General features: G+C 44.7%; 1 protein-coding gene across 5 annotated transcripts in view; it reads right to left on the bottom strand.

Moving 5' to 3' along the window:
* The window catches only part of TATDN2 (TatD DNase domain containing 2), an 82,554-nt gene that overhangs the window by 58,443 nt on the left and 2,789 nt on the right, over nt 1-21,322 (bottom strand). For 4 of the 5 annotated variants that reach the window (XM_003982468.6, XR_006593959.1, XR_006593958.1 and 1 more), the window contains exons 3-7: nt 15,357-15,851; nt 7,154-8,032; nt 2,406-2,533; nt 687-870; nt 102-270 (exon numbers count right to left, since the gene is read on the bottom strand). In XM_003982468.6, coding sequence (XP_003982517.1) covers nt 130-270; nt 687-870; nt 2,406-2,533; nt 7,154-8,032; nt 15,357-15,851 — 1,827 coding nt within the window. In that variant the 3' untranslated portion in view covers nt 102-129. Of the gene's footprint in view, nt 1-101; nt 271-394; nt 493-686; nt 871-2,405; nt 2,534-7,153; nt 8,033-15,356; nt 15,852-21,322 lie in introns of those variants that run through there. The other variant, XR_439741.5, reaches the window with a different exon arrangement.

Here is a 21,322-nt window from a genome sequence, read left to right as displayed (position 1 = left end):
TGTTCTACATTCTCTCCAGTAAGAAGATGCAGAGAAACCAATTTTTGTCCTGATTTTTAAAAAACATGTAACGTGATCTTGATGACCTTTTCTAGTCTGACCTTTTTCTCCTGACTGCACCCTCTCTGCTTAAAGATTGTAGAGGCGGCTGGTGTTCTCACGCAGGATGGCCAAGGTGTGGGAGAGCGGCTGATCTTTGACCCTCGCAATCTCTCGGACCGTATGCAAGGCCAGGCCTGGGTGGGCATACTGGCAGAGGCTTTTGGGAACCTGGAAGACATCAAGCATTCAGAACATCACTGTGCCTTCTGTGCACAGTCATTACACAGATCCCCCTCCCCGTCCCTTCCCCAGCAAGGACCTCTTTGGGGCTGCCCTGTAGAGACCCCTTTACCTGCAGGTGCAGGGAGAGTCCTAGTCATGGGGGGCTCTGGGTGAGCAGGGTCCCACGCTTCCTTGGACTACCCTCTACAGGGTAGGGCTTTGCACTGCCTGGAAGAGAGTGGTTACCCTTCAGCTTCTCAGCCCCCTAGACTTTTGGTTCTGCAGAGAACAACAAGGAGACATCTACACAGCCAAGGGTGAAACCTGGAAGTCACTGGGGCTCTGGGCCTGCCAACCTTGCAAAGGTGACCGCCCCCCTCCCGCCATCCCCGCCTCAACTCAGCCTGATGACCCACCCCTACCTGTCGGGGCAGGAAGTAGGGAGCGTCCGTTTCCACAATGATTCTCTCCAGCGGGATCTGCTTCAGAGCTTCCCGGGCCTCCCAGGCTGAGGAGTAAGTCAGGACTGCTGTGAAGCCCACAGACATGTTGGGGAAGTGCTTCAGCAGAGGCTCGATGACTGGGTAGCTGCCAGTGAAGCAGTGCCTGGTGGGGGGGAGGGGAGGGTTTCCAGATCAGGGCCCCTCTCACAGCCCCCTTTGCAACAGCCCCCAACCGCCCCCAAGACACGGTGGCCCTTTCAAATGATTTCGTGTGGACAAATTCCCAGAAATACAAAGATTTCATCCAAGAGAAGGACTCCACAGTAGCCAGATGGGAACACCATGGTTCCAACAAGGTAAGACCCACGGTGACTCTCAGCGATCAAAGCTCAGCAGTTAGCCCATCACTGTGCCCAATCCCACGCAGCCACTCGAAGTGGCCACCACAGGGAATATCCAGCAGCAATATAGGGACAGGGTGCGCTTGTAACACGAGAAGAGAAACAGACTTAAAACCTGCGGCCCCTCCAAGATTACAGTTACAATAGGTAAAAAACTAGGTCTCTGCAGCCAAATGAACTGGAGGCAAACAAAAAAATGAAGATATCAGAGAGTGGGACTACAGGTCAATTTTCTCTGAATGTGTTATCCATTCATGTTCTTAAGGCACTGTTACATTGTTAACCAATAGGAAAATTCAGGGCTTCCTCCAGCCACAACACCTCGCTGAGCCGTCTTGGCCCTGGTTTACCTGTCCCCCATTAGACTTCCTTCAAAGCCATCCCCAAACAAAGCCATGAGAAGCCAACCAACCCACCCAAAAGGGCTGAGGGACGGTGCCTCATCTCTGGTGTGTGCTACAGCAATCAGAGAGGTCGCCCTCTCCACTTGGGCACCTGAAAGGCGGCGGTCTAGCCTGATAATCCACTGCCTTCTGCTGCCTGTCAACACCTGGTTTGGGTTCTAGGCTCCGTTTTTTCAGTTAACCCATCTCATCCATCTTGAAAGAGCCAGCCCAGGCATTACCTCCTGGCCCCTTTCTAGCAAAGCTAAGCTAACAGCCCCTCTTCTGGCTCCCACAGCACCTTATGCGCGACTCAGCCCTACTCTCTGAGGAAGTCACTTGCCAGCCTCCACAGCTGCTCCCAGGGACCCCAAGCCAAATGCCTAGGACAGGTAGGCATTGATCTCCCAGGTAGGAGATCAAGAGTTTACTGCACTGAGCCCCTAGATACAATTCAGATTAAATGCATAGTGAAATTCAATGGCTAGAAAATGAACTTTCAAATTCAAAAAAGGAAAGAATTTCTTTTTTGGTGCCCTGGAATGATCTCTATTTGCTAAGTCACTGGACAACACAGTGATCTCTCCCCAGATGTAGGGCCTTCATCTCTGAGAGCTCAGACTCCACTGTAGCCTGCCACCAGGGACCAGGGTCACGAAAGCCCCTTTGTTCCTCAGAGGTGATTTAGGATATTAGTTCAAACCATATGAAATTGCCATTGTGTAAGTGAAAAATGGTCAAATATCAGAAATTTCATATGATTGAATCTAATACTTCATCTTTAGAAGGGATACTATGTCACAAAGACCTGATAGGATCATCCTCTCCTCAGTGAGTTTTCCTTTTTCCAACTAATATCCTACACAGAAAGAAGTGTTCCTCTCATTTGCCCACCGAAGCTCCAGCCTTCTAACCTATGGATCTTGTAGTCTGAGGGCACAAATTTTTTCATGATGTTCAGCAGATCTTCGTCAGCTTCTCGGCAGTGGATCACCAAGGGCTTCTTCAGAGATACGGCCAGCTGCAGCTGTCTCTCAAACACCTGGGAGAAGGCACAGGGACACCTGTGGGTCAGAGCCACTCCAGAAGCCTGTTACCTCCACAACACCCAGAGCAGTGAGCACCTCCATCGTCCCCAATTCTGCAGACTACATAATGTATTATAATAATAGCTAACGCTTACTGGGTGCTGACTCACAGGTAGAGCTCAGAGCTCTTTAGGTGTATTCCTAAATACTCTTTAGGTGTATTCCTGTGATTCTCGCAACCACCCTAAGGTAAGGTACTGTTGTTGGCCTGTCATGCAGTTGAAGAAGAGGTGGTTCCAAGAGAGGGCAAGGGATCCGCAGCTGGAAGCTGGAGCACCACAATCCACATCTGAACCCTGGCACTCCACAGAGCAACCACCATGCAATGCTTATGTGGGGTTGCAGGGGCAGGGCAGGGCTCAGGGACATCAAGCTTAATGTCCTTCCCCTCACCGTACCCATCTCTACGCCTACCCCCAAGAGGTAATCCCCTTCCATGCAAGTTCCAAAGTTGTACGTGCATACACACACACACACACACACACACACACACACGCACAATGTGTGGATCTCAAAAGGTGCTCAAGTATTTGAAAGAATAAACTACCTATTTTCTCCAACTCACTTTCTTTACTCAACCAAAATCAGATATCCTTCTAGGTGAATACCTACTGATACACTACCTTTCATTTTTTTAACCTTTAAAAAACAACAACAAACTCTAGCCACTTTTAAATCACTAGTAAAATACACATATTGTTAAGAATTTAAATAAAAAATGGGCTAGAACTTATCCTTTCCTCTAACAAGTTCAGCTTTAGAAGAACACGAGTATTAATTCATTATAAACAAATGACCTCATCTAAAACAATGTTTCCATGAGCTTTTTTTTTTTTTAACAGTGGAACAGAATTCATGTTTGCATTTTTAACATCAAAAAACTACTATTGGGGGGCGCCTGGGTGGCGCAGTCGGTTAGGCGTCCGAATTCAGCCAGGTCACGATCTCGCAGTCCGTGAGTTCGAGCCCCGCGTCAGGCTCTGGGCTGATGGCTCAGAGCCTGGAGCCTGTTTCCAATTCTGTGTCTCCCTCTCTCTCTGCCCCTCCCCCGTTCATGCTCTGTCTCTCTCTGTCCCAAAAATAAATAAACGTTGAAAAAAAAATTTAAAAAAAAAAGAAAAAAAGAAAAAAAGAAAAAAAAAAAAAACTACTATTGGTAATTTGAGTCCTGTAATATTCACTTGAGAATGACATCTTCAAGTCCAACGCTTGGGCTTCCTCTTCTAACAGTGACAGTGAACCAATACCAATTCTGATGTCATTCTTGTTTAACCTGTGTTTTCAACAAAAGGAAAATGACCACAGACACCAAAATCTTAGAATGCTTGGTACAGTCTTCAAAGACGGTCTAGCCCTGTATCTACAGCTCGCTGGATCCCCTCCCCAACACAGCTGCCCTCCTTGGGTCCCTCCAGAAGCTGGAGGTCACAAGAGATTCAATTTCCAAGGCTTAATTCCTGCTTCTAAAAAATTGTTCATAAGGGCAAACTATAGCCTTAGGATAGAATACTACAAAGCTGTTATGAAAAGCCTATTTTTTTCAAAATATATTTGAAACCAGAACCTTTTCAGAAGTGGAAAAAATATTCAAAACTAATTTTTGTTTCCTAACTTTTTTTAAAAAGCATGGACATATGATTCTATGACAGGTTCTTGTTAGACATGCCATTTGTTCCTTGCAATTCTACAAGGGACAATAATACTAAAAATACAACATTTTGTAAAACATCTAAATTTCAAAAACAGGCAGATGGGAGAAGACGTGTTAGAAGGCAGGACCCTGTGGCTGGGTTGGAGCTACCTAGAGCATTTGTCATCACCAGGAATCCAGCTGACAAACACCAGTAGGGAATCAAGCGGGGGGAAGCTACTGACCCAGCATAATTACTCTTCTTCTGCCTGTAGGAGCTCTGGTTCTCCCACGGATCCATTATTTCCAGGAATTCCTGAGTCAATCAGTCTCTCCTAGGGGTGGCCCAGGCAGCTCTTGCATACTCAATTCCCCAGTAATTAATTTCAGTCAAACACAACTAGAGGCAAAAACCGCCTGGATCAGACAGCCCAGGTAGGGAAGGCCAGTCCACTCCCTCTGTCTTTTGAAACCAGATACCAAGAGATTCTGATAGTCATGCTAGCTGATGTGTGCAACTCATACCTGAACTATCCAGGAACTAACTCTTAGGAGTCAAATAGGCAGTTAAATCTACGAACACACAGATAAGCAAGGAAAAAGTTAACAGTGGTTCACTCTGAGTAGCAGGGTAACTATTGAATTTTCCCCCAATTCTTTTGCTTTCCTCTGTTTCCCAATCCTTCCAGAAAATACTAGGTAACAGAAACCAAGCTCTAATAACCAACCAGAGCTGGCACCCTATCACTTAGCCAGATACGGTTTCTTCCATCAGCTTATCTTCTTCCCTTCATAAGGTAAAATATTCATCAGGAACTTGTCAACCACTCTGTTTTTAGGTAAATCCAACTCCGTGCAGACATCTACCTATTGTAGCTGTTAGGTCCCACCACTTCTCACTTTGGTGCCTGAGTGTAGATTTACATCAAGAACAAGGCATCCACTTCCTCCGTCCAGCCTGGTGGTCGTCATTGTTCTACAGAAATATTTTATCTTCCCCTCCCGCTGCCAGCTATGTGTTTCCTCTGAATTGCCATTTTCCAGTCATGAGTCCCCTCTCACCAAGCCAGATGATATCCACAGGATTTTATCACCCTCTGCTACACCTTCAAGATGTCTGTTGCGCGGCACGCCCTATGGGCCTCGACGTGCAGATCTGATACCATAGTAACTTTTTTTTTTAATGTTTATTTATTTTTGAGAGACAGAGCATGAGCAGGAGAGAGGCAGAAAGAGGGAGACACAGAATCCAAAGCAGTCTCCAGGCCCTGAGTTGTCAGCACAGAGCCCAACACTGGGCTCAAACTCACGAACCGTGAGATCATGACCTGAGCTGAAGGTGGACACTCAACCAACTGAGCTACGCAGGTGCCCCGTTACCATAACAACTTAATAAAGGGAAAAGTTACTGTGAAATACTTAGTACGTTTCGTGGCACATAGTAGGCATTCAATCAACCCCAGCTACACAATTAAACACAATACTCTTCTTCCTTCCAGTTGCCTTAGTGCACACATTTCTCAATTGTTCCTCTTTCCATACCACACCTGCATTGAGCCAGGGAAACAAACCAGGAAAGCTGAATATTAAATATTCCTCACTTTCTTAAAAATCTGTTTTCTATGTCTTCAGATTTAGCTATTCTTCCATTCACTTTGGACTAGTTTATGACTGCCACAAGCCAGGAACTGCAAGCTTTCTAGTATTAGTGAAAAGAACTGTGGACACGCAAGAGGTTTGTGTAAGACAAACCTAATTCTGAACACAAACACTATTTACACTAGAAACTCACTAAAGTAAAAAAATTGAAAACATTTGCACAAATAAAATCCCACCTGTCTGAAAATAGATCAAGTCAAAATGACCCTGTTCCAAATTTAGTAACCTTAGCAGGTCCCAGAAAACTCATTTTAAAGAGATCCTTTGGGAGCATCTGAGCATCTGAAATCGTTTCTTATGTAAATTAACTCTTAAGCCTTGCACGCAAGTTGGTTGCCATGGACAACTGTATTCAAATTGGAATCTCTCTCCTAAAGGTGTATAAAGGTCTGGAGTCCTTCAGCAGAAGAGTACCACACCTTCTCTAAACTTTCTCTTTGGTCAAGGGAAAACTAAGAAACCTCTGACTCTACAAGATTCCCTCTCTTAACTCACACCGTTAACCACAGATGCAAGTATCAATGGGGCACAGTATCAGTGCATGGCAAAGGCTGACCGAGCCAGGCAGGGGACAGTGCTAAAGGGAAAGCTGGCTTGCTAAACTCTGCCCAGGCTGGCATCCACGAGGCCTCTCACCAAGGCCTGGAACGTACTGGGCATGCAGACCCAGCCTACCAGGCATCATCAGCACGAAGACAGCACACAACAAATTCTACAACAAATGCAACCTGGCAGTGTGAGCAGTGACAACGTGGGAGGGTCTTTCCTCTTGTCCTGCTCCTTCCCAAATCAGAAACTTCCACTGAAATACTAGAACCACCCTTCCTCTGGCAAATGTCTGTGCTCAAAAAAATACTTGGACAGGGGCAAGTACTAAGATGGGTAATAGTCGTCATCTCTGGCAGGATGGGAAATTCTCTTTACATGTTTTTATATTTTCAAAATATTCTGCTACTAACATACTTAACTTTAGAATCAGATTAAAAATATAGTTTGAACAAAATTGGTTGCCTCCCAAAACGAGTAACAAATGTCCTGCCATATATATATATATCATGCCATAAGATGTCACAGAGTACCTATCCCCCTCTCCTACACAATCAAGTGTAAAGAAATAGTTGGTGAATCATGTGACAAGTAACATCTTGAGGGTCTGGACAAGAGCCATCACATTTTTAGGGGCTCTGAATTCTCTAGATACGAGAGCAGAGAAAGCTTTACTGTTGGGTTTCAACAACTGACAGAGGAAATAAAACTGTGAGCAAACTAAAGAGACCCTCATTACCTTGTGCTGTTCTGGGACAGGCGTGGTGCACTTATACGAGTAATCCAAGCCCATTTCCCCAAATGCCACAGCCTTGGGGTGCCTTAAGGCTTGCAAAAGATTTCTTTCTTGACTCTCACTGTAGTAACGTGCAAAATGAGGATGACAGCCAAAGGCCCCCCAAACCAGATCCTCTTTCAAGAGCTCCTCCCACAGGCAATCAGTCAGTGTCCGAGGATCACAGAAGTCAGAGATGCAGCCCTGAAACTCCTTAGGGAAGGAGCTGCTATAAATTTTTCTGAACTTGGTAAAGGACCCTTTGAAAGACAACTTGGAATACAGCATGTCCAGGTGACAGTGGGTATCGATGAAACCCTCTTCTAGGCCTGACCCCCGATGGCTCCTTGGCAGGGAGCTGGATGCGTGGCCTCCGCAGGGACGTGGTGCCATCTCCTCCTGGAGTGCTCTTTTCTCCTTCACCTCTTCTTCCGAGCTTCTGGAGAAATGAAATGAACGGGAGTTCTGGGATGTGCCTTCCTCTGTTGCCTCCTGGTCTCTGGAAGTATTCTGGGAAGTCGCTGCAGAGTTAGGGGGACAATCACTCAGGAGGCCCCGGTTGCTCCGCCCTGCCTGCAGCGTGTCACTGCCAGCGCCCACAGAGGGGTAGCCGCAAGGCTTGGGGCTGCTGGTCCAATAGCTGGCGTAGTCACACCACGGACTACTGTACAAATGAGCCGGGTACATGACATAGTCAGTGGGGAAGGCAGAAGGCTCTGGAACTGTGGAGGGTTTCAGCGAGCCGGGCTCCTCCTGAGAGAATCGGACTGTGGAGACTTCGTCTACATCAGACCAGTCACTTCCTGAAGAGGTGCGCTCTATCACCACCTCCCTTTCTTTAGGCTGCAGAAAAGAAAACAAACAACGGGTGAGCCCTCCTGTGTGAATGAAGACAGCCTCTCACACTCTGTCATCAGCAGAACATAAACTCTGGCTTGTCTTTCTGGCCACAGTGAAGGCTTTGCATTGGCTTACTTTCTGCCTGGTTTCCTTGTAATTTCCAGAATGTGAGCCAGGTTACAGCTATAACCAGTCATATCAGGTTCAGGAAAACAACTGTGACCACAGTCTTAGAATACCATCCCTAAAGGGGATGCTATTCCTGCACTCCCTTTCTGAATGATCCCTTTGGAGAAAATCTGCTCTCTAGAACACCTGGTGTGCTGGGGATTTTAGAGAAAAGCAGCACCCAGCAGGTCTCATCTCTAACGTGTCTCCAATACTTTCCAAATGCAAACCGCACAGTCAAGGTGGGTTTAAGATGTGTCTGCAAATGCTTTTAACACTACTCCCCATCGAGAGGTGGGGTTTGTGACCCCTCCCTTCCCCTCAAACCTAAGGCAACCTAGTGACTCACAGGAGAACACTCAGGAGAGCACAGCAGGAGGGACACTGGATAACTTCCAAGGCTAGGTCAGAACAGCCTTACAGCTTCCCCTCTGTTCTGACAGCCTGCTCCTCCCAGGGAAGCCAGCCACCATAGAAGAGGCCAGAACACCGAGACCATATGCTAGAGAGGTCCCATGTAGGTGCCAGCATCAACTGCCAGCCACATGAGCAAGCACCTTGCCCGTCCAGCCCTGATGAACTTTCGGAATGCAGGCCTCCCAAGAACTGCATCAGAAGCACATGACAGACCACCACCTCCACCCCCAAGCAAGACCTGCCTTGTCCGGACCTTTCTGAATTTCTCACTCACAAAACTGAGAGCAAAGTAAAACATTTAGTTTCAGCCACTACATGGCAATGGTTAAGTGGATCACATTACATTAAATCCATTTAGCTTTGCCTAAAACAGAAGTCCCGAAGATCATGAATTTTTGGTTTCTTCACTCATATCTTCCAAACACTTACAACAGTGCCTAGCATACCGTGCTCACAAATATTTGATGAATTAATTTGTAGAATAAATGGGGCAATGGCTTCAAATTGGAACCAACTGGGGGCTTTTTAAGGCTACCCCACCCTAAGATATTTTAATTCAACAGGGTCCCAAAGAATCCGTATTTAATTCTCCATGTCACTTTTATACAAATCAGGTTTGAGAAATACAGTAAACACATAGATCTCAATTCATGCCAGAAAGACTGTTCCTAGTTGCTTTTAGTTAACGAAGCCATCTATACCCTCCAGGACCAGTCAGCTTGAGCAGCAAAACACACTTTACAAAGTGTTTTCCTAAAAATACTTGTATAAGCAAATACAAATCACATAACAAAAAATTTATTCTAAAGAAGCCTGATGAATAAATTGATTACCTCCTTAAAATGGAAAAGAAATCTTTTTTTGTTTCTACTGCGGATACTAATCTTCCATACCTCTACCCACACTCCAAAAGGAAACAAAATGGTCACATTTTATTGGTCACAAAAATGTTAATGAATTATAAACTTCCCATAGGATACTTTCCCACTTTAGATTTTCTTCTTGCTACTCCTTTCCTGAGTAACAGAAATATCCAAACAAGAACCTTTACTAGGAGTGCCTGGGTTGCTCAGTCAGTTAAGTGTCTGGCTTCCACTCAGGTTACAATCTCACGGTTCGTAAATTCGAGCCCTGCATCAGGCTCTGTGCTGACAGTTCAGAGCCTGGAGCCTGCTTCAGATTCTGTGTCTTCCTTTCTCTCCGCCCCTCCCCTGCTCATGCTCTGTCTCTGTCTCTCTCTCTCAAAAATAAACATTAAAAAAAAAAATCTGTTTAAAAAAATAATATTTTCTAAGATACAAGATCACCTAAATTGCAGCACATTTGACATTTAATCTGAACTCCTGAAGGTGGGTGACAGGCAACTGGGTGATTTGTTACACTAATCTATTTACTTTGAAAATGCTTGAAATTTCCCATAAAAGGTTTTTCAGGGGCGTCTGACTGGCTCAGTCAGTGGAGTGTGTGACTCTTGATGTCAGGGTTGCAAGTTCAAGCTCCACACTGGACACAGAGTTTACTTAAAAAAAAAAAAAAAAAAAAAAAAAGTTTTCTACAAGTTAATCTCTAAGGGAGAATAATCCTTCAAAAACCATCTTACTTATGGTGGAAATTTCCACCAACGTAGACAATAAAAACTTGCAGTCTTGCTAGAGCTGGACAAGTTTTTTTTTTTTTTTCCTTTTTTCCACTAAGACACACTAGAATCATTACTTTTGTATATGTGCACTTGAAAGTTAAAACCATTCTCAGATGCAATTAACATCTTTGCAATCCAGCTCTTTAAAGTTATTCTGCCATTTCTTTAAATAACTAATCTGATTAAAATTACAAAAAGCACCTGAACAGAAGGTAAGGTTTTATCCCCGAAGATGACCCCTCAGAAAGGGGGCATTTTATATGCTAGTTCTTACAAAGTCTCCTGTATTGCAAGATGTACATTCTTTTATGTGAGGAAGACAAATGACCCCAAACAGACCTCAACCAAGCTAATGTTGGATGCTTATAGGAAGGTTCCCTAAATTCATTTCTTAAAAATAGAGGGGTGGGGTTAAGCAAAGAGATGTACCAGATTTAATAATCATTTCTGGAGGATATGACCTCACAGTTTGCCCAACGTCATTTTCAACAAACCTTTTAAAGAGCACTTTTTTTTAATTTTTTTTTTTTTTTTAATTTTTTAACGTTTACTTATTATTGAGACAGAGACACACGGAGCATGAGCAGGGAAGGGGCAGACAGAGAGGGAGACACAGAATTTGAAGCAGGCTCCAGGCTCCAAGCTGTCAGCATGGAGCCCGACGTGGGGCTCGGACTCACAAACTGTGAGATCATGACCTGAGCCGAAGTTGGTCACTCAACCAACTGAGCCACCCAGGGGCCCCGCACTTTTTGTTTTTTAAATATCACTCTTGGGACACCTGGGTGGCTCAGTCGGTTGGGCCTCCGACTTCAGCTCAGGTCATGATCTTGCTGTCTGTGAGTTCGAGCCCCGCATCAGGCTCTGTGCTGACAACTCAGAGCCTGGAGCCTGCTTCAGATTTTGTGTCTCCCTCTCTCTCTGTCCCTCCCCCGCTTACACTCTGTCTCTCTCTCTCAGAAATAAACATTAAAAAAAAATTTTTTTTAATTATCACTCTTAAAAAGCAATATGGTAAATGATTGCACATAAAGAGACATTGGAAAAATACTTGAGGAGCACCTGGGTGGCTCAGTCAGTTAAGCATCCGACTTTGGCTCAGGTCATGATCTCTCAGTTCACGAGTTCAAGCCCCGCATCAGGCTTTGTGAGGAGAGCTCATAGCCTGGAGCCTGCTTCAGATTCTGTGTCTCCCTTCTATCTGACCCTCCCCCCCCAAAAAATAAATAAAAACATTAAAACAAACAAACAAACAAACATCAATGCCCATCTCAGACCTCCTGAGTCAGATTTTCCATTCTTATTATCAGGGAAGTTCAGGAAATCACACTACTTGACTCAAAAAGTAACTCCAGTGACAGCAAAGACCATGTCAAAGACATGTGCAAAGGTTCAATAAAATTTAATGAAATGAGTGAGTGGGAAAAATAGCAGAGTGGGGAAAACATATGAATTTGAAAATGCAAGTGTAACTACAAATACATACCATAAACAGACTTATGATTATGTGATCTAAGTTCCTGAAAGGCTTAGTCAAGTTGGCCAAGAAAAGGTTTTTGCGTTTTCTTAAGAAAATGGAAGGTTACCTATATTGGAGATTGCCTTAGGTTCACACAAATATGGTAAAATTTAAAGTTACATTTACTGAGGTCCTACTATATACTTAGTCACTGAGCAAAGCGTTTTCATGTATCAGTTCAGCAAACTGTGACCCATAAGCCAAATCCAATGCACTCCCTGTTGGTGTAAACAAAGTTTTACTGAACAGTCAGGCCTGTGCATTTAAATACCGTCTCTGTTTTCATGCTTCTACAGCAAAACTGAATAGTTCCAACGCAGGCCACATAGTTCACAACACCTAAGATATGACCTGACCCTTTACAAAATAAGTCTGCTGATCCTTTTGTTTAACCATGATAAGATTTCAAGAACTGTGACTTTTACACAGATGAAACTGGGGCTCAAAGAGGTTAAGCGGCTTTCTCATGATCACAGTTCAGGTGGCCAAGGCATGACCCCTTATTACCTGATCCCAACACTCAGTGCTTACCTACCATTTCATGCCTCCTCCAAATGCATACTTAACAAAGACAATCTAAATGTCCTGCCTGACAAATAGAAGTCTGGGTAAGTTTGGAAAGTTCATCCATACAAAGGAATTTCAGGTGGCCCAACAAGATCATGATCAACATTAGACAGGAAACGCAGCCATTATATAGTTAGTAGAAAAACTAGGTTATAAAACATATTGTTCTTGAGATTTCCAGTTAAATATAGCACATGTGGTTTTTGTCCTTCCTGCCAAAAAACCCTTTGAAAATTATAGGAAATGACTTGAAAAGACATAAACCTACAAAGAGAAAGCATATAGAATAAACTGCAAAGCTAATTACACAAAAATCAGCCGCTAGAAAGCAGACAGATGAACAGTTATCAGATAAGCAGATCAGAGACAGCCAAAACCTAAGCCTGCAGTGAGAAAAACCCAGGGTGAGCCACAGTACAGGACCTCCAAAAGACTCAGTTGGAAGTATTCGACCTCTGAAAATGAAGGTAAAGCTGGAGATGAAAACAGGAGAATGAGTTGGAATCTGTGATGTTAGGTCCCCAGATCCCTCCTCTCATCCTGTGCAGGTGGGTCTGCCCTTTCTCCACCTAGCAAAAGACTAAGGTTCATACTTGGAAAAGTTGAGCCAAGGAGATTATGGAATAATCAGGGACAATGGACACACAATCAAGGGTGAGGGACCATCGCACGTTAGACAGTTGACAACCGAGGTACCTCCCTCACCCTGACTCCCAGAACAGCAGCAGCCAGATGTGTATCTCCTAGGTGGAGGAATAGAGCATTTCCCCTGGGGGACACTGAGCAGCCTGTGAACAGCAAGCCACAGATCCAGTTGGGACCCCCACAAAATTACCCAATGTCATCACTCTATGTTGAAGCCAGCACTTAGGACTTCCAATCAGCTTTTGAAAGCTCCATCTTTAAATATGAACAGACAGCCAACACATCCCAGGAGAGCTCTACCACAAAAGATAGAAACCAAAATACTTGGAAAAAAATGAGAAGGAAACTCAGTGAAAAAGTAGTGCAGAAAGCAGAAGAAAACTCAAAACAAACCTATAATATTCTCAAAGAGACAAGGCATGATAATCTCAAACAATAATAGGATGCTCTAAAAAAGGAATACTCAAAACATTAAACTAGTGTTCCTAGAAATTAAGTATGTCAGGGGCGCCTGAGTGGCTCAGTCGGTTAAGTGTCCAACTTCAGCTCAGGTCATGATCTCATGGCTCCTGAGTTTGAGCCCCACATCGGGCTCTATGCTGACAGCTCAGAGCCTGGAGTCTGGTTTGGATTCTGTGTCTCCCTCTTTCTCTGCCCTTCCCTGCTCACGCTCTGTCGCTCTGTCTCTCTCTCTCTCTCTCAACAATAAACATTTAAAAATTTTTAAAAAACCAAGACATTAAGTATGTCAAAAATGGGGGGGGGGGGGGGGCGGGCAGTAAGTATTATATACACCTACCTTAATTACTCACAAAGAAAGCAAAAATGAAAGGAAACAGGAAAAGGGGGAATTCTAAGGCAACAACTAAGGCAAGTACAGGGAAGAAGAAAACTGAGATTACTTATTTTGACAATATTGAGGAGAATTTTATGGCACTAGCAGTTTGGGGATGAATTAGTGACAGGTATGAAGAAAACTAAAGGGAAAAAAACAAGGCAGTGATGCTCTCAAAGGAAGATAAACTTTTTATAAGAATGTAATCAGGGGCGCCCGGGTGGCTCAGGTCATGATCTCACGGTTTATGGGTTCAAGCCCTCCATCGGGCTCTGTGCTGATAGCTCAGAGTCGGAAACCTGCTTCAGATTCTCTGTTTCCCTCTCTCTCCGCCCCTCCCCCACTCACACTCTGCCTCTCTCAAAACTAAACAATAAAACAAAACAAAAAATGTAATCAGAGTATATTAAATGATTCGGGCTAGGAACATGGGAATAACAAATCTTCAATAGATTTAGCCAGAAATAGTATGACAACAACACAGGGAGCTGCAAGGAGAAGAGGTAACAGGTTCATGGGTGTGGTGGTGCCAAAGTTAGCGCAGCAAACTAAATTCTCGTCTTCTGCATAGCACGTCCATAGATGTCTACAACTAGAAAATCAATACACAGTGCAAGATCACTGAGAAATATGGAGATACTAGAAGAAAGAGTTAAAGAGATTCAAGGAGCTGCTACTCAAGAGACGTAAGTAAAGGATAAGTAGAGATGGGTACAACAGAGGAATGCTTTTCCCCCCCAATTATAAACGGTGTTAAAAATTGCTAGTGTCCCTCCAATACCATTCTTTCCTTCAAGAGCAATAAAGGTGATCTGGGTGTAAATCTCCCAGATGAAAGTTAATTTTCCAGAGTCTCTTGCAGCTAGGCATTGGCCAGGATTCTAGATTCGTGTCAATAGATTAAAGCAGAAATGATGTGGACAACTTCTGAGCCAAGTTCTTAAAAGAGAGGGAGTGTACTTTCCTCTGCTCTTCTCCCCTTCCTACTGGCTAGAATGTCAATGTAATGTACTCAGGGTCCCTTCAGAGTAGCCAACTCAGATCACAGATGGAAACTGAGCTGAGGGAGCAGGGCATCAAGACAGAGGGTACCAGTGTCCCTGAAACTACAAAGCCATTCTTCTGAAGCCAAGTTTCTATTTTCTTTAAGCCATTATCCATTTTGTTAGGGCAGGCACACACATCCTAACAAACATAAAGTCTACATTTAAAAAAAAAAAAAAAAAGGTCGGGGGGTGCCTATCTGGCTCAGTTGGTGGAGCATACAACTCCTGCTCTCAGGGTTGTGAGTTTGAGCCCCAAGTTTGGTGCAGCGATTACTTAAAAATAAAATCTTAAAGAAAGAAAACTCAGCACTGTATTGAGACTTCTTAGAAACTCTGGAAGTATTTTAGAAGAGAATCATCAATTTGTCCTGGAATCCTGGGTAAGTCAAGTGCTGCTTTTAACAAAGAACACCTAGGATCAAACTACAAAGGCCAAATAACATAAAATCAAGAGAACTAAAAACCTAATGCTTGGTGTAAGCTCAACTCACCTTCTGGCTTTCTAAATGAGAGTCAGAGTCATCCAAAAACTCCAGAGGTGGAGAATGCTTGTCAATGACTGTCCTTCGGTCACCAGGTGTCTCCTCGCTGGGTTTCTCCTGAGGGTCTATCACCACTCTCCTGTCGCAGAAGCTGGTCCTCTCCAGCACAGCCTTTTCCTCCTCTGCTCTTACCTCTGGGGCTGACTCTTTCCCTTTCTGAGGAGGAGACACAGTGGCACTCCTGGCTGGCCCTTCTCCACGGCTGGGACGCTCCCTTGTGTTTGGTGTGGCCCCAGTGGAAGCCTCTCCCTTCCTTTTTGGCATCGACTTTCCCAAGATGCCCTGGATAGCCTTCAGGTAGATCATTGTAGAGCCTTGGTCTCGAAACCTATCCCTCTTCCTTTTCTGGACCTTGTTTGGTTCCTCAATTGTGTCATTCTGACCCTCAGCTTCGGCTGCAAATTCAGAGTTTGTGGAGTTACGAGAACTATCTTTCGAATCAACCTGGAAGGGGAAAAAAAAAAAATCACAGATCATGAAAGGGTTGTCCCAAGGGCGATTTCATATAGCAAGGACTCAGCAAATCATAAATCAGTGGTGGCTGCACCAATCATAGGCAAAGTGACAGTGGCTAAGACAAAGATTCTCTCCTGGAGGTGGTTTCCATCCCAACCTATTGAGAAGTACCACTGTAAAAGGGCCTGAATTGCTGCCATTTCTTACTATTCACTTTCTACCGCTCATTAGATCATATGCTCATACTGTAGGGGGCAGGAATGAACTGAGAGATAAACAGTCTAAAAACACTAGAATGTAAGTTCCTTAAGGCCAAGGACTACCACCAAACACTTCAGAACACACATACACAAAAGAGAACCCCAAAATTTCAGCAAAAAAAGGGTCAATTAACCCAATCCCACATCTAAGAGTCCAAGAGACCTAAGGACCCAGGGAGCAATAGACTCCAATCTCCCAAGTCCTGAGGGCAGGGTGCAAGCCTTATTGAAATTCTCTGCAAACTCCTTCCCCCAAATCAAAACCTTGGTGCTGGGAGGTGTCTCGTCTCCCAGAGAATGCACCAGGGTCAGTCCAGAGACTATAACTACCCCCGACCTCAAATCTCCTCAGAGACACAGGTCAAGTCTCAGTCCCTTCTTTCCTTCCCCTCAGCACTCACTCATTCCAGGAGCTACACTATTTGTTCTCAATGTTAATTTACTGTGAAATGCATCCAGTCTAATCCCAGCCTGGGGTAAGAACACTCAACACATCTTCCTCTAGAATCATCTCAAAAGCAATGAAGTCCAAACCTTCCCAGCCAGGACCTAGATTGACCATTATCCCAAGGCCTTCTATAGTCCCTACAACTTGTTCTAATTCATTTGCATTAAATTCCTCTCAAATATATAGACAGAGAGAGAACTCCACACTAAGGTCGCTGATACTTTTTCTCTACTGTCCATCAGGAAGCGAGTGGTTACATAAAGAGGCTTACCCTCTTATTTTACACACCTCTCATATTATTTGAACTCTTTCCAGGAAGCACATATCATCTTTGGTTGTTGTCTGTTTTTTTTTTAAGGCTTTTGAAATATATAAATCTAGACACTAACATGGCATGCTATTTTTTTACTAGCAGTACTCAAATTGTTGGCATCTACTAGCTTTGATGAAATGGACGGGAAAGGTGGTTTTTACTTTCATTTTGAACCTCTGAATTTTCTAACATAGTAAACATTTTTTTTTTAATTGTCTCGGGGATTATCTGGGAAAGGAGATTATAAACCATTTTTTTGGTACCTTTCCTTATTTGAGAAAATCTGACAAATGTTAAAAATGAACTTGGAGGTTCCCTGGGCTTGCCTTACAGGGCACAGCCACAACTTCCCAGCCTGCTTCTCCACCACCCGCATCTCTACCACCAACCACCTGCCAGCCTCCAGCATCCCCGTCACACCCTCTTATATACCTTTATAGGCAAATCTAACCTCCTTTGCTTGGAATACCCTTGCCTTAGTATTCATTTCACATTTCACAAACTACTATTCATCCTGGAAGGCTCCAAATCCCTTCTTTGACTTCTCTACCTCTCCCTGGGCCATGAGCTACGCCTCTCCTCGCCCTCCAACCCCTGGCCCAGGGCAGGTGTAGGACAGCACAGAAAGACAAGGTCGACAGCAAACAGAGGAGCCCCTGTACTGTCTGATGGGTCACAGCTCCTCATCTCAAACCAATTGCCACCGCTTGTTAGTACAGATCCAGAGTTAAAGATTCTGGTTTTCCAAGTAAAACAAGAAATCTCAAATTTAACTCATTTTTTCATCCAGTCAGCAATTTTTTGTTGAGCACTTACTATCCAGAAGCAGCCACGCTTCTGGATCTGGGGGTTTAGCATTCAATAAAGCATACCAAAACACCTGCTTACTACACCTTACATTCTAGTTGGTGAGCAAAGGGAAAACCAGAATAAAGGCAATATATATGTTAGAGAGTGAAAAGTGCCAGAGAGAAAAATAACACAGGAAAAGGGAGTAGAAAGTACGGAAGGAGAAGAAGGTCCCTCAAGTCCCCGGTTCAAGGCAGAGGTCTGGACAGGAGGCATATATTTTTAATGTGCAATTTCCAAAATTTTCGGTACTTTGAGAACCCAGCAGGCCGCATTCAGCTTATGGACCACCATTTTGCCCATCCTGGTAAAGAAGACCAGGACTATCCTTGTGGGAGAAAAAAGTGTTAGAATTCAAATAACATACCTGTGTTACCTTGTGACTTACAATTCAGAGATGCCACAGCTGTCATCCCTCTTGTACAGAGAGGGAAACTGCCATATGCCTTGTAAGTGGCAGAACTAGGAGGCAAACTCAAGTACCCCCTAATATCCTGGAAACCAAAGGAGAATGGCAAAAATATGAAAATTGAGAAACAGCAGCAAAGGCTGAGATGTCAAAGGCCGTGAGGACCCGAAATGGATCCAGGTTACCGAAGACTTTCAGAATAGGAGGCTATAAAGGTAAAGATTAGGCAGAAAGTTCAAGAGAAAAGGCCAAAAACCTGGCTCCTTAAAGGAGAGATTTCATTTTTCCTGGCAGCATGGCTTGGTGAATTATGCATCTCTGAAGGTGGGGCAAAGACTCAGTGGAGATGCTGTTCCAGCCCTAGTCCTCACCCACCTGCACAACTGCCAACAGTTCCTACCCAGTTCCTGCCTACTCCCTCCCATCCTTTCTCTAGAGTGCGCCAGAGGAGTTCTAAAATCTGGCAACCTCACACCTCTGCTTAATTTTTTCTTAATGTTTATTTATTTTTGAGAGGGAGAGAGACAGAGTGCGAGCAGGGGAGGGGGCAGAGAGAGAGGGAGACACAGAATCCGAAGCAGGCTCCAGGCTCTGAGCTGTCAGCACAGAGCCTGATGTGGGACTCGAACCCACGAACCGTGAGATCATGACCTGAGCTGAAGTCGGACGCTTAACTGACTGAGCCACCCAGGCGCCCCATCACGCTTCTGCTTAAAACCCTTCGTGCTGCATTTGCCCACAGAATACATCCCCACCTCCCGAGCATGACATCGGAAGCCATTCACAGGCTCAACCCCAAGCTTCTTTCCAAGCATCATCTCCCAGCTTTGTCCATACACCCAAGTGCCCGGGAATGAAGAAAGGTGCTGGAGCAAATGCAAGCGAGGGCACCTCTTCCGTGAGGACTTTCTCGATGGTTAGTCATTCATCCCTCTGACTCTCAGTACTTTAAATACCCCTGTTACAGCACTCCACACAATGCTCAGTGATGAATGACTTTTCAGTGCTTCAACCACAGCCTTATTCTTCGCACCTCCAAGCGCTAGCACGGACTACCACCCGAGCGCTGGACATCTGCCGGGTGAATATGCAGGAACCACGATCACACAGGAAAGCTCTGTCATTCGAGAGCCAACATACACAATGGCTTCCTATGTCTGGGCTGTGCCACCCTGCAGAGAGCTCCTCAAGGGGAGGATCTTGCCCTCCTCGTCTCTCCATCCCTCATTCTAACACTGGGCCAGGACAGAGCAGGTGCTCCAGAGGGCCGCACTGGAAAGAACACAGGCTTTGAAGTCCTACGGATCTGGGACTACAGCACAGCTTTGCCACATACAAGCTATACGGCCTTGGTCAAGTTAACATTTCTGAGCCTCCTTTCCCAGAGCCTACACATACTAAGTGCTCAAACATTTGTTAATCGATATGTAAATATTTGTTAACTGACATGTAAAGATATTACTCCCTATTTCACAAGCCTCTCGATTATATGAGAGCTTATGGGTCAAACACTGAAAATCATATTTGATAAAGGTCTATCACATCATAAATGCTCAATTTTTTCCCTTCCAGTCTTCCTTCCCTAAGTTGAAAGTAGAAATTTAGGTAGGTCATACTAAAGACTAAAGACCAGGTAGATGAAGGTGCTCACAACAGATAAATTTAACTCTTACTCTAAAAGTAAATGAAGATCTTCAGCCACCATTAGAATTTGAGAAAACTTCTCCAACAACTGTCCTAGATAGAGGTAATAAGGAATAAACATTAAGAGGCTGGGCCAGCAGGCATCTAGTGGTTCCAAATTGCCTAGTCTAGCCATGGTCTGAATGGGTCCCCCCAAAATTCCTATGGTGAACTCTAACCTCAAGGTCATGGTACTAGGTGGGTCATTTGGGAAGTGATTAGGTCATGAAAGTGGAGGCCTCATGAATGTGATTAGCGCTCTCATCTAAGAGGCCCCAAGAGAGCTTCCCTGTCCCCTCTGCCATGTGAAGACAGAAGGAGAAATCTGCAACCCAGAAAAGGGCCCTCACACAACCATGCTGACCCCCTGATCTCAGACTCCAGCCTCCAGAACAGTAAGAAATAATTTTCCACTGTTTACAAGCTACCCAGTCTGCGGCATTGTTATTGCAGCCAGAAAAGACTCAAGCAAGCATCTTCCCCTCTGAATATCCTGTGACCTGGCTGAGACCTCAGTGCTGAAACTGGGGAGGAGACAGATGATGCAGGACCCACACACAAAGCCAAGGGTGTACCCCAAAGTTTACAGAGCAAATGAAGAAGAACAGGCGGATAAGTGGGTAGAAAGTAAGAGTAAGGGGACCTTAGAAGGACCTGAGGGGGGAACATGCCATTTTTTTGTGAGTGCCGCTGGGCTGTGCTTGCTGACGGGACTTAGGACTTACGACTTACTAGACAAACAAGCTGGACATGGCTGCAGAGCAAGAGGGGCAGAGGTGCAGACTGAGAGGAAACTAAGAAAGGCATTTTGTATTTCATCAAGATGAGGCCAGTACCACACCTTGTTTTCAAACTAGCAAGCACTATAGGAACAACCCTTAGCAGGGCTAGAAAGGAAGAATTAGGATTAACAGTATCAACATGCTCATGTTCTATCCTCACGGAACATGAGTGACCTTTCAAAGATGCTAATCTGCCTTCCCCATGTACAGAGTTCTATAGAACCCTCTAATGGCTTAGAACAAAATCCAAACTCCCTTGCCTACTAAAGCCCTGCTGCAACCTGCCCCCACCTCGCTCACTAGCCTCCATCCTGGGCTCACTCATATGCTCCACGCACCACATCGGGAGGCAGTCTTGTGACTTCTCAAGCCTCCCCCCAAAACATGTGCTCCTGAGAAGCCATCTCACGGCTCCACAATCCAGCAGAGTGCTTGGTACTCAGGAACCCTCAAGAGCTTATGGACTAAAGGCAAAGCACTAACCTCATGACTTCTGAGACAGGACCGGACTACTCATGACTCCACAGCTAACCATTAAATTGCTTTTGGCATAAGAAGGCCCTTAGGCCTAAATGAGATACAGATGGGTCCATGATAGACTTACACCCACCTGGATCAGAGGCTATATCTTCAAATCTTGGTTCCTGGTCTGCAGGACAGCCTGAGCCAGGAATACAGCACCCCTGAAAGACCAACCAAAGATTCCCGCCCCTCT

The sequence above is a fragment of the Felis catus genome, chromosome A2 (assembly GCF_018350175.1).
Source record: "Felis catus isolate Fca126 chromosome A2, F.catus_Fca126_mat1.0, whole genome shotgun sequence".
Lineage (NCBI taxonomy): Eukaryota > Metazoa > Chordata > Mammalia > Carnivora > Felidae > Felis > Felis catus.
Note: the sequence above shows the minus strand (reverse complement) of the source record. Positions and strands in the feature narration are given on the sequence as shown.